This window comes from Capra hircus, chromosome 17 (assembly GCF_001704415.2).
Source record: "Capra hircus breed San Clemente chromosome 17, ASM170441v1, whole genome shotgun sequence".
Lineage (NCBI taxonomy): Eukaryota > Metazoa > Chordata > Mammalia > Artiodactyla > Bovidae > Capra > Capra hircus.
The window spans coordinates 7,480,869-7,494,634 of NC_030824.1; the positions used below are offsets into that span (position 1 = coordinate 7,480,869).

At 53.9% G+C, this 13,766-nt stretch overlaps 1 protein-coding gene across 2 annotated transcripts; it reads right to left on the bottom strand.

Annotated features, from left to right (window-relative positions):
- Positions 1,989-13,707, bottom strand: MMAB (methylmalonic aciduria (cobalamin deficiency) cblB type). Of its 2 annotated transcripts, none has more exons than XM_018061102.1 (9): positions 13,501-13,707; positions 11,698-11,759; positions 10,986-11,079; positions 8,557-8,614; positions 6,031-6,103; positions 5,698-5,795; positions 5,045-5,109; positions 3,168-3,227; positions 1,989-2,543 (listed from the first exon to the last, which is right to left on the bottom strand). In XM_018061102.1, exons 1-9 carry the CDS (start codon positions 13,614-13,616, stop codon positions 2,489-2,491), a joined length of 681 nt encoding a protein of 226 aa, XP_017916591.1. In that variant the 5' UTR covers positions 13,617-13,707; the 3' UTR covers positions 1,989-2,488. The 2 variants fall into 2 exon arrangements, with proteins under 2 accessions (XP_017916591.1, XP_017916590.1); XM_018061101.1 differs by having other exon boundaries at positions 1,989-2,569; positions 13,501-13,706.

Below are 13,766 nucleotides of genomic sequence, written 5' to 3' on the forward strand. Positions count from 1 at the left end.
GGAGGGGCACCCGGCCAGGAGTCACAGGGCCACGTCCTGGGCCCAAGTCCTGGCGTTGACTCCCTGACATGAGTCGGTTCTCAAGCCTGTTCTCTCCACTGCTAGGAGGACACAGACGGTGCCTCCCTCGGGGCTGCTGGGTGATTTCAACAAGATAATATCGGTGGAGCCCCCGGCCCAGGGCCTGGCACATCAAGCCCTTCAGTGATGTCACCCGGCGGGCTTCTCGCTGCTGGAATATCCAACCACCTCCAGCCATGGCACTAAATACATTCCTGAGAGCCAGACCAGGACCAGCAAGAGGCAGGTAGAGCACTTTTTTGGGTGCAAAATTTATGGAAATGCCTCCAGATCCAGGAAGCAAGAGAAATAATGCTTTCATGCCATAATTTTTTAAAAATCAAAATAATAAAAAAAATCTGATCAACAAGGTATCACAATTATAAATAAAAACTGCCTGCCCTTTCTCCCCTGACCCTTGTTACTGTGATGGAAACAATCATTTACGAGGGTTGATAGTGGCTGTAAACGGGCTCTGTTTACAATCGTGTTTGGATTGTGGAGTTTAACTTTTCCCACTGGGTGCCAGACCCAGGAGGATCTTTTGAGGAGTGTCTGGGGGATGAACACATTTTTCCTTTTGCTTCTGGCTCCCACATGGCTGTGTCAGGCACAGGACATGCCTGTATCTGAACGTTTCTCGGAGATGTTTGTCTCTTCGAGTGTTTGTTTCTTGGAGATGTTTTCACAATGGAAGGGATGGTGTGGAGCGGTCGGGACTTGGGAACCTGGGGCTACCATCTGGCCTGTGACAGCCCTTCCCAGCAAGGGCTGCTGGGGCGTGGATTTGGCTACAGGCAAGATCAGCCCTTGAGAACGCTGTCTACTCAAACCACTTCTCTTGTCCTTTGTAGGATGGTCTACCATGGTAGGGAGTGCAGGACTATTTATTATGTACAACCTGCTCCCTCTAGGATGATGCTGAGGTGCAGGAAGGATCCAGTGACTTGATGGATTCTGGGAGCTCCTGGAACATACCCCTCCCCAGACCAGCCTGAGTGCCCACCCGCTCAGCCACAAACTGCCTTTAGCCTATTCTGTGCCATTCTCAGCTCCATTCACACCAGCCAAGCCGCCTGCTGTGCACCAGACCTGGTGCCAACCGCTGGTCGGGGCCACTTCCTGGAGGGTTTTCGCTGTTACTCACGGTCACCTGCACCTTACCCACTTTGCCCAAGTCCAGGAACAACACGACCCAGAGGGGAGGAAATACGGTGTTCCCTCCAGCAAAATGAGCAGGCAAGTTGGTTAAGAATGAAAGCAGAGGCAAGCACAAAACTCATCATTTTACTGTTTGCTGACTTGCTGGCAAGGATGGCTGGAGGGACCCGCCTTCTCGCGCTTCATGCTAATGACCGATGGCCGGATGGAGTTCACTGGATCTTTCCGCCCTGACTGTGCGAGCCTGCCCCTCCCAACTCGTTTCCTGCAATTAGCGGCGTGGAACCTTCAGGATCTCAGGGCTGCTGCCTCGCCCTTCATAAATATCTCCCTTCCCAAGGACACAGCTGGCACGGGCAGTGTCGCTTCATAGCGGGAGGGAGCCGCGGTGACAACTGAAATAAAATACAGCCGTGGTCTGGATCTCAGAGGGATAAACCAGCCAAGTGCAACGTCAGAGAAGTCGGTCTGGTCTGTGTCAGCCTCGCTGGAACCGTGAGCTTATTCTCTGAAGCTGAAGGCACTCCACCTCTGGCCCTGGATGCTGCCACCCTGGGCAGGACATGGCCCCCTCAAAGTGGCAGTCTCCCTCTCTTGGGGGGGGTCTCTGGCCCCTGATGGAGGGAGACTCCCCTTGAGAGAAGATTCCCCAGGTCACACCCCCGCCATGCACACACTTCAAGTCCAAGTGCTTCCGAGGCCTCACCTGCCAGTCTGCAGCCGTCCTCCGCCTGTGATGAGTGGCTCAGAGGTGACTAAACTCCAAATCCTGTCTGCCTTCCCCTTTATAAATGTGACATTTAAAGCCCCTTTGGCACAGGTAAATCACAATTACATTTCCAAGGGCCTCTGGTACCATTCCAAATCCTCGGACAGCCAGAGTTGCCAGTGGAAGGCCTTGCGCTCTGACACACACACACTCACACAGACACACACACACACACACGGTGCAAGCCTTTCCCACTTTTATTCTTTTTTTCTGCTTGGTTCCTCAATGAAGCAGTCACTTTATCTTTCTTTCCTGCAACACCGACTTCATTCCCACTTCCTGGAAGACTGAGGAGAGCCCAGGGGAGGAGGGGAGGATTCTCCACCAGCCACAGCTCCCAAAGGAAGTGGCAAGGCTGTGAAAGGAAGCCAGGTCTAGACAGACCAGCTTCTGGCGCCTGTGGGTGAGATCTTCAGGGATCAGGACGCGAGGGCGAAGTCTTCCCTTCACCGTCGTCACTTCCATTCTTCCCCAGAGCCTCAGGTGCGGTCCGACAGGTCATTTTTCTTGTATATCTTTTCTGGATTCCCTTCCTTCATGGCTGTGTATCTGGCTAATGTGAAGAGATAGTCGCTGAGTCTGGAGGGGCAGAAGCAGGCAAACAGAATGGACTGAAATGAGAGATCAATGCTAACTGGGTCCTCCCTAAACGAGCCTTCAAGGAGGAAATATCAATCACACGCCCCTAGGAGCATTGGCAGGACAGCGGGTGCTCAGCCAACCCGGGCTTGATGGATGGCATGTGAGGCCAGCTTCCGTGCGAGCCCGGCACCCAGCTCTGGCGCCAGGGATGGGGCGGTTTCCCCAGGAAGAGGCCGTTGCCCTGCCTGGCCTCACAGGGCTGGCGACTTTGGGCCCCGTCCCTGCTTTCTGCACCTTCCGACGACCAGGCCTGGTGCCTCCCAATCTGGGGCATGCACACAAATCCCTCGGGGATCCTGGTGACATGCAGATCAGATTCTGATTGGAGAGGACAGGCTGGGCAAGTGTAAGCGACGCCCAGGCGATGCTGGCGCTGCTGGTCTGAGGAACTCGCTGTGAGCAGAGGGGGCCTAGGCCCGGCTTCGCAACCTTGGCACAACTGAAGTGAATGAATGAGGGAGGCTCGTTCTGTGGTCGTCACTCCCCACAATGTGCCTACGTTTTCTGGCAGGCTCTTCAGATCCCATCTGAGTACCTGTTTAAGAACTTGACCACGTTTGCGTCGGTCTCACCCGTCTGGACAAGAGGCACCACGCTAGAAGAGGAGGAAACACAGCGTCACACCGTTGTTAGGGGCTCAGCACGCTCGGGGCCCGGGGCTGCGTCCCGAGCCGGTACCTCCCTCCCGCTGCAGCCTGACCGGGCGTCCTCGCCAGTCTGTGCACAGACGTTCTAGAGGGTGCTCACTGGAGATGAGGGCCCATGACGTGGCAGCCCCTCCGGGGCCCATCACCTCTGCTGCATAACCCCTGCTGGGAGGCACTCACCCCAGACCAAGGTCCCAGGTTTCTGTCCCCTCTCCCAGGGGCTTTGTCACCTGTACACAGGTCTGGCATCCTGAGGACCCTCCTCTGCTTGGCCAGTTCCCGTTGTTGGACCTTTCTTTGGACCATCTCCACGTTTTTGCTACTATGAGCACTGCTGACGAGGATGGCTCTGGGCAAATGACTCTTTTCTCCTGAAGCTGAAGCTCTTCTGTGACCCAGTGTCCCTTTACGAACCACTTGGGCCCAAGAGCCTTTCATGAAAAGTGAAACTTTCATGACATGGGGCCGTGGACAGAGCTCAGGTTTGGAGCAGACACACCTGGGCTCCAGTCTGGACTCTGCCATGGACCACCCAGGGGACCCTGGCCACGGTGTCACCTCTGAGCCCCAATTTCCTGACCCTGGCAGAGTGGGGACCGCCACCACCTCTCTTCCAAGCTTACCACAAGGAATGAATGAAATAATGAATACAAAGCGCCCAGCACAGCCTCGTCTGTTGTATACAGACGTTTTATTGTCTTTGTTGTCATTTTTGTGTAAACCTGGGTGGCAGCCTGGCCTATGAATCGTGTTAAATGGAGATTTTGCACATCACTCTTTTGTTTATTTCAATATTTATTTGACTGTGCTGGGTTTTAGATGGGATCTTTGATCTTTGTTGCGGCATGCAGTATCTTTTTTTTTTTTTCATATTTATTTATTTTGCTTCCCTGGGTTTTAACTTGTGGCAGGTGGAATCTTTTCAGTGGTGGCATGTGAACTCTTAGTTGCAGCATGTGGGATCTAGTTCCCTGACCCGGAATCAAACCCGGGCCCCCTGGGTTGGGAATGTGAGTCTTAGCCACTGGACCCTCAGGGAAGTCCCTGCAATTGCTCTTTTAATGTTTCCTTGATAAGGCTGTCAGCAGCTTCTGGGAGGTTCCCTCCTCTCTGATTCTGAATTTGGGGATGGGGTCAGCAGGTGGTTGGCTGGTCTGGGCCCTTCTCCACCCAGCACCCAGTAGTCACCCCACGGCCTAAAGCCAGTCATCAGCTTTCAGGATAAAGGCAGAGCCCTTGGGTGCAGGAGGCCCTGCCCGGCCTGGCCTCGGCTCAGCCTCCGGCCTCACTGTGCCCCACGCCTCTCACTGGGGACCAGATCTTCAGCCTCCTTTCTGTGCGTTCAGTGCAGGCTGCTGCCTCTGCCCTTGCTGTCCCCTCGCCCTGGACACTCTGTCCACCATTCTCCCCCACTAACTATTGCCTCCCCCCAAGCCCAGTCCCAGACTGGGTCCCCCTGGGGCCAAGCACCCTCCATCACAGCTTTCATCATGCTGTGGAGCTTTTTGATCTTTCTGCTCAGCGGAGGGCCCCTCCTGTTTAAATTAACCTGAAGAACGGGAAACCTTCACTGACGGCTGAATTTCACACCACCTGAGTGGTACTATCATTATGATTAATCAACTAGACCCGCTGGGCCTCCCCCACCCCGCTGTTGCTGGAGCTGTCCGCTTCAGCACCAGCTCTGATCTCACCAGGGACCCCTGTGTCCCCCCACCGCCCCCTCCAACTGCGGCCGCGCTCCTGGCTCCCGGAGGCCCTGTACCGTCTCTCAGCTCGGCGACACACGGCCCGACAGAAGTGCAGTGCGGAGCTGCTCTTGCCTCCTGACTGAAAGAAGAAAGCGGGTGTTGGCTGGAGTGGGGATGGGGTGGAGGGGGCTGGGGGGTGCCCACTGCAGACATGGAGCTCAGACGGACTGACGGACATGCAGGCTCACCCTGCCCACAACCCAGGGCAGTGTTCTGCCTCCAGGGGCCCTACCGGGGCGTAGTCTCTGGGTGTTGTCACTTTGTGACCGACTCTTTGTGTCCGACTCTTTGTGTCCGACTCTTTGTGACCCCATGTACTGCAGCCCGCCAGGCTCCCCTGTCCATGGGATTCTCTAGGCAAGAATACTTAAGTGGGTTGCCATGCCCTTCTCCAGGTGATCTTCCCGACCCAGGGATTGAACCCGGGTCTCCTGCACTGCAGGCATATTCTTACTGTCTGAACCTCAAGGGAAGCCTCTGGGTACCCCTCTCTAAGGCGGGGAGGGGTGGGAATGGGACCAGTGAAGGTCTGGAGGGGACTCAGGGGCTGGGGGACAGCTTCTGTCACCGTTACACATAAAAGAGGGGGACTTCGTCACTGCTGGTGTGTTGGGGTCAACACACGTGCCCACAGCCACCCTGCAGGCTGAGGCGGCCGGGTACCTACAGGCAGGATGAAAGCGGTGAGCGGGGGCAGCTGACGAGAGTATCTGTCGATCCACTGCTCCAGCTCCAGGATGGGCCCCACCTCAAATGTGGCATGCTCTGTGGAGCCAAGGAGACCAGCACTGCGTGAGGCCATGGCCCCAGGATCACAGGAACCCGCCTGTTCCTTTCCATCCAGATGCCCTGCAAACCACTCCACTGGTTCAGAGGTACCTTCCCTCTCAGGCTGCAAGGCCAGGCTGACAGGGGTCCCAGGTGCCCCCCAGGAGAGGGCTCCCTGGGCCCCCACAGGGCCTTCTGAGCACACACCCAGTGCATTCAGGGAGAGATTTACTTAAGTGAGCCTCCCTGGCTGAGGAGCGCGGAGTCGCCAGGGCAGAGCCGACGTCCTGCAAGGAACACTGGATCTGGGGGAGGAAAGGAAGGCACAGATGAGAACCTCATCATGCCGGCCACTCGAGGTCCCCTGCGTCCACGCGCAGAAGCTGGTGGGCTGGGGCTGGCAGATTGCTAAGGAGCCAGCATTTAAAGGCTATTAGCAAACTGTCTGAACCCACAGAACACCTGCCCTGGTTGGCAAGGGACCTGGCTCCCTTGGGGATATCTGGGTGACGCAAACAGTGAGCATCAAAGGCCCAGGGTGGATAGGAAGAATCCTCTCGCCCAACCCTCCTCTCCCATAGGCAGGGGCCCTGGGAGGTCTTTTTCTTTTCTCTAACCTGACGGCCTTGGTTTTCTAACCTATAACACCTGGGCTGAGAGACCCAAGGCGGCAGTGCCTTTTATTTTATTTTGATCTGTATTCTTCTTCTTTTTCAATAATTTCTTTTTGGCTGCGCTGGGTCTTTGCTGCTGCGTGGGCTCTTCTCGAGTTGTGGCGAGTGTGCCTACTCTCTAGTGGCGGGGTCTGGGCTTCTCACTGCCGGGGCTTCTCTTGTTGCGGAGCACGGGTTCTAGGGCTCCGGTTTCAGGAGCTGCGGCACGCAGGCTCGAGAGCGTAGGCTCAGTAAGTTGTGGTGCACGGGCTCAGCTGCTCTGCGGCATGTGGCACCTTCCCGGATCAGGGATCGAACCTGTGTCTCCGGCATCAGCAGGCAGAGTCTTTACCACTGGGCCACGAGGAAAGCCTGCCAGTGCTTTTTAAACTGGACAGGACAGATCTGCCCTCTGATGAGAAGGCCACCATGGCAGGGTGCTGGAAGCAGGACAGAGCTCCTTGGGCCACCAGGCTACAGACTGCTTGAGTTATGTGACCATGTGGTGTCTCCATGGCTTCTGGCTGCTGGTGCAAAGTGACTTCACAGTCCCACCCCGCCATCGGCCACCTGCAGCATTCACCCTGGGGCTGGAGAGAGGTGACTGCTGCCTGGGAATCAGATCCCAGCCCCGCTGGGATTCCTGGCTGCAGGGCCTCGGCCTGAGCCTCGCTTTTGTCCTCTGTAAGATGTGAAAGCTGGCCTCCACCTCATGGGCTTCTGCAGAGAAAGCTGGGAACAGGCTGCCTGGCCTTCTACAGGCCTTGGGGCAGCCTAGGAGAACAAGCCACAGTCCATACCCTTGGGATGTCCAGGCCATATGCCTGGTGATTCCTATATGTCGTAGCTCAGATGGTAAAGCATCTGCCTGCAATGTGGGAGGCCTGGGTTCGATCCCTGGGTTAGGAAGATCCCTGAGTCAGGAAGATCCTCTGGAGAAGGAACTGGCAACCCACTCCAGTATTCTTGCCTGGAAGATCCCATGGACAGTGGAGGCTGGCGGGCTACAGTCAATGGGATCGCAAAGAGCTGGACAAGACTGAGCGACTAACACTTTCACTTTAGAGGCAGAAGCACAGGAGCTGTGGGAGCCTGGGAGGGGCACCCGCTGGGGGCTGGGGTGGGTGGCCTGAGCAGCGCTGGAGAAGACGATGTCGAAAGTGTCACTCAAAGTATGTGGCCTAAAGTAGGGGGGGGCTCGTCGTGTCACTGCACCCCCCACCCCCAGGCAAACCCTGCTCAGAGGTGGGCACAGCAGACCAGAAACGACTGCTGTGGGCGCCAACAGTTCCTCACGGTGAGGCTGAAGACCAGCCTCCCTCACATAGGAGGTGCCGCGTTCGTAGAACGTTCCAGCTGTTTAGGCCTCCCAACCTTGGGCAGCCCCTCACTGCCCTGCGTCTGCTCCCGGGGCCCCCTCCTGCTCCAGTCTGGCCTGGAGGACTGAAGCGGGCCGAGGGCTGACCCTCCAGGGGGCAGCAGACTCAGGGCAGCACGCAGACTGAAACCTGGGGTGTCCTTCGTGCTCTAGGGGTGGCAGCCCTGCCTCCATCTCAGAAGTCCTCTCTGAGGCCCAAAGCCTGGCTGCCTCTTAAGGAACAGAGCAGTCATTCTAAGAACCCTACTATCCCCCCACCCAGGGCTCCCTGCAGCTGGGCCTCCCAGGTTTCTCAGCCTCACAGCTACTGACACTTTGGCCCAGGTCATCCTCTGGGGTGGGGGTTGGGGGGTGTCCTGTGCGTTGTAGGACGTTTAGCTGCTTCCCTGCCTCCACCCACCAGACCCCAACAGTACTTCCACCTCCAGTCGTGACGACCGAAAACATCTCCGGACATTGCCCCATGTCCCCTGAGGGGCAGAACTGGGCTGAGACCACTGACCTCACATTTCCCTCTCTAAGAGCAAGCCTCTACACTCACCTGTGAGGGAGGGTGATTTCTGTGTGTTCCCATCTTACAGATGAAGAAACTGAGGCTCACAGAGGGAAAGTGACTAGTTCCAGGTGACACAGAGAGGAAGTGATGGTCAGATGGCAATTCTAGTTACCGCCACCAGGCCTCAGGGTTGAAAAAAATCCCAGCTCCCGGTAAGACAATGTTACTCACTTTCTGAAGCTCTTCCACAAATGGGTGGCCCTTTTCTGCAATTAACTCCATAGCAAACCTGCGAGGAAAAAGGAAAAGAATTTGCCTCAAATATAACATCCCTAGGCCCTGTCTCAGAGAAGGCGATGGCATCCCACTCCAGTACTCTTGCCTGGAAAATCCCATGGATGGAGGAGCCTGGTAGGCTACAGTCCATGGGGTCGCGAAGAGTCGGACATGACTGAGCAACTTCACTTTCACTTTTTACTTTCATGCATTGGAGAAGGAAATGGCAACCCACTCCAGTGTTCTTGCCTGGAGAATCCCAGGGACGGGGGAGCTCGGTGGGCTGCTGTCTATGGGGTCGCACAGAGTCGGACACGACTGAAGTGACTTAGCAGCAGCAGCAGCAGCAGGCCCTGTCTTGAGTGTTAGTCGCTCAGTATTTGAGATCTGTAGCCTACCAGGCTGCTCTGTCCATGGAATTCTCTAGGCAAGAATACTGGAGTGGGTAGAGATTCCCTTCTCCAGGGGATCTTCCCCATCTAGGGATCGAACCCAGGTCTCTCACACTGCAGGCAGATTCTTTATCATCCTAGCCACCAGGGAAGCCCTGTCTTGCTGGAAGGTAATACCTTCTCAGGTGACAGACCATTTTGCTAACTGAGCTATCACAGGAAAGGGGTTATTTTTTTGTTGACAATGTTTTTATAACACCATACCCTTACATATGATTGGGGGCTTTTGTTTTTCGTATCATTCATCCAGCCAACAACTCTTTCAGTGCCTCCTCTGACCGGGCCCAGGTGATGCATATGAACAGAGCTGACACAGGCAGAAGAATCCACAGCTGAGTTTTGGCCAGGCCCCGGCCCCAGGTCACCTGAGGGATGATGGGCTGCTGATTGGCTAATTCTGAACAGCCAATGATGCTAGAACCCACCTTCCCGGCCCTCCGCCTGCTTCCTCTTGTGTCTACCCCTCCTTTTCCATACTCTTCCCACACACACCAAGGGGTCTGCCCTCTACTCTGCGGGCAGTCTAGCTCCACCTCCCATTATCCATCCTGAAAACCTTATTTAGTCAGGCCTGTCATTGAGAACTGGCCGCCCTGAACAAGCATGTCTTAATAATTAATAATGATAATAGCTAGCATTGTGATTAGTGCTAGCTACCTAGCACTAAGAGGGGAACATGGAATTTTCTCATTCCATCCTCACAAGAACCCAATGAGATTGGATACTTTTACTATGATCATTTGACAGAACAGGAAACTGAGGCTCAGAGAGGCCAGGTGATTTGCCTGAAGTCACACAGCCAGTCGGCAGTGTGACAGAATTTGAACCCATGTCATTGATTTCTATTGTTGCCTTTGAAATGTATTATAAGTGAAACTTGCTCAGTGGTGTCCGACTCTTTGTGACACCATGGACTGTAGCCGGCCAGGCTCCTCTGTCCATGGAATTCGCCAGGCAAGAATACTGGAATGGGTTGCCGTTTCCTTTTCCAGGGGATCTTCCCAACCCAGGGATTGAACCTGGGTCTCCTGCATTGCAAGCGGCCTCTTTACCATCTGAACCACCAGGGAAGTCCGTCACACTATGATCATTCGACACAATAGGAAACTGAGGCTCAGAAAGACCGGGTGATCTGCCTGAAGTCGCACAGCCAGTCGGAAGTGTGAGAGAATCTGAACGCAGGTCCATCTGATTACCATGACCTTCACCCGCAAGGCCACACCAGCGCTCAAGAACAAGCGCTGACAGCAACTGCAGCTCACGCTGCCAACAGCCTCCTGAGTGGCTTGCACTTTGTTCTCTAATATTTGCTGCCCCTCCCACCCCCGCCGCTGGCAGGTGTGTCCACGTGCCTGGCTCTGGCCAATGAAACATGAGCAGAGATGGCGCGTCACTTCATGGAAGCCTTAAGAACCAGCATGGGCATTGCCTTGATCTGTCTTCCCCTCTGTCGTGATTACTGGCCAATGTCAGTAATCGTGTTCCAGACAGAAGCTGTCCCACCAGCCTGAGTCCCAGAGCGAAGGCCATGCAGAGCAACACACCCAACCCAGGATGGGCTTGAAGTAAGAGGATGAAATATCCCTTTGGTGGCGCAAGTCATGAGATGTGGGCACTGTTACCCCAGCAAGGCCTGGCCAATCCTGACGACTTCCCCAAGTCCACCTTCTAAGTCATGAGCACAGTGAGGGAGCAGGGAGGGAAGGGTGAGGCAGGGGCACACAGCCAGGGACAGAAGGCAGCACACGAGCAGACGGGAAGGGTGAAGGGGGTCTGCGGCCCGCAGCCTAGTTGAGCTGACTGGCTGCCCCTGCGCCTCCAGGTTCATCGAGAGCAAGCAGCCTCCAGGACTGGCTCTGGAGGGCCGCACCTTAGTCCAACCTGCTAATGACCCACTCATACCCAACCTTAAGGTCAACCTGTCCTCCTTACCCGATGGCTGAACTTAATTCATCTGTAGTCCCCACGGCTTCAAACACCTGGTCATCTTTGGGTCTTCTTTCTCCAGTGAAGGTGCTAGAAAACCCTGTGAGAAATATTTTGCTCCCAAAATTAAAGAGTTTTTTATTTTTAAGCTTGATATACTCTTTTTTCCCCCCAATATTTATTGCTTTATTTGGCTGCACTGAGTCTTAGTTGCAGCATGTGGGATCTAGTTCCCTGACCAGGGATTGGACCCAGGGCCCCTGCATTGAGAGTGCAGAGTCTTAGCCACTGGACCACCAGGGAATTCCCCTGTTCTGACAGATTTTAAATTATCAAAACAATATATGCTTGTTACAAAAGATAACAGGATAGGATAAAAGTATATACAGGAAACAATGAAAGCCTGCCTGTTCATTCCTCTCTCTCACTATTCAATCTCTCTCTCAGGTAACAGTCCAAGGTGTAACCTTTCCCATTGCCTTTCTGAACACACATATAAACACACACACACACTTTCATCCAGTGGATCCCAACTCTGGATTGTTCTGCAACTTGCTTTTGTCATTCAATTTATCTGGGGCATCTTTCGTTTGCATCACACTTGGGTGATGCCTACTGAGATCTGTCACATACTCTAATGTCTGCAAAGAATATGGAAGAAATTTCAGAGGGAATCTGCCATCTCTTCCTTTGCATTTTTCACCTGTCCCCACCCTACCTTTGTCTCCTGTTTTGGTGTAGATCTTGGGGACCTTGGGAGTCTTCGAGGAAGGCTGTGGCCTAAGGAGAAATACACATCAAGAGAGGCTGAGTGAGGATATATGGCATATCCAGTGAGATGCCTTCTTCAGTGGGTCACAGTTTGCTACCTGTACCCTTAGTGTCAGAACTCACTCGTTCAGCTTGGATCTCTTGAAATTTTTCCCCTCTGTTCCTCTTAGTTTTAAGCCCTTTGTGGGCCAGTTCTGTGTCTTGTCACACCTGTACCTGCAGAGTAGCTGATGTACTACATTGCTCAATGAAGACACTCAATAAATATTTGCTGAAAGAATTTATTGATCACTTTCCTAGTCTCTGCACTGTGCTAAGTGAATTATTGGCATTATCTCCTGGTATTATCCTTGGAATATTCCCAAGCCCCAAAGGAAGGCACTATCTATGACGTTCATTTTATGTCTGAGGAATCTGTAGCTCACAGGATGAGACTCACCTTTCTAGGTCACCCAGGAAAGAAGCAGTAGGGCTGGATTCTGGCCCAAGACTTACTCTGCAACCCCAAACCATCACTTCTGTTCTACCAAGCCAGGGACTTTCTTTTTAAAAAATATTTACTTTTATTTATTTGCATGCACTGGATCTTTAGTTGGGCACCTGGTTTCTTTCATCTTCACTGTAGCATGTGGAATCTTTAGTTGCAGCATGTGGGATCTAGGGATGGAACCCAGGACCCCTGCATTGGGAGATTGGTCTCAGCTACTGGTAAAGAATCCTCCTGCAATGCTGGAGACCTGGGTTCAATCCTGGGGTTGGGAAGATCCCTTGGAGAAGGGAAAGGCTACTCATTCCAGTAGTCTGGCCTGGAGAATTCCATGGACTGCATAGTCCATGGGGTCGCAAAGAGTCAGACACGACTGACTTTCACTTTCACTGGAAAACCAGGTAAGTCCCAAGCCAAGGGCTCTTGAAAGGGAAAAAAACCCCTTCACACTATGAAGCTTCAAGTATACTCTGAAATGGAGAATTGCCAAAATAGGGTTCAAAAAGAGGCATTTTCAAATAGCAACACCTTTAATACAGACTTCAACATTAAAATGTGACATTAAAAGGTTATTAGAGGTTGAATTACTGGATCTATAAAACATATTGCTGCTGCTGCTAAGTCGCTTCAGTCGTGTCTGACTCTGTGCGACCCCATAAGACAGCAGCCTACCAGGCTCCCCTGTCCCTGGGATTCTCCAGGCAAGAACACTGGAGTGGGTTGCCATTTCCTTCTCCAATGCATGAAAGTGAAAAGTGAAAGTGAAGTCACTCAGTAGTGTCCGACTCTTCCCAACCCCATGGACTGCACCCTTCCAGGCTCCTCCACCCATGGGATTTTCCAGGCAAGAGTACTGGAGTGAGTCAGGTTTGAGGTCCAGGATGGGGTGCTAGTTTCAAGGTATGTGATGAGAGCCATCTTTACAACGCGCTGGTGTCTCTCTGTGTCTTGACTGCTTTGCAGACAGGTTAAGATCCGAACTGAGGACCCCTACTGATTGTGAGGTCAAGCAAGATGACCCTCCTGGTTCACGTGGGCTATGCCCGGTCCTGATGGATGCTGGGTTTCGTTTGGACTTGTCTCGTGCTAAGAAATCTTGGTCTCTGGTTTCCCCGGAGCCCAAGTTGCCATGGTGACGTCAGGATTAAAGAGGAGGTCACCTGGCGATTGCTGCGGTGACCTCCCATCGGTGTGATGTAAACACGGCGACGACAACACAACTCAGGTCAGGTGTCTGAGTTAACTTCTCAGCCAGGTACTCACCTGTCCCCGTCTTCCACGCCCTGAGGGCCACGGCTCTGGAAACGGGGACACAATAGCTTGCGGGCTCCAAGGCACTCGCGCAAGCCAAGGCGACCTCCCGGGCCCCACACAGCCATGCCCCAGGCCGCTCGTCGAAGGCTGACCCCGCCAGCTTGCCGTCCAGGTTTCGAGGCGACTCCACCTACAGCCGGCCGCGCCACCGCTCAGCCTCATCTTCTATTGGTCCGTGGCTCTCTCCCCAGGGCGGGACACTCCCAGGGACTTGC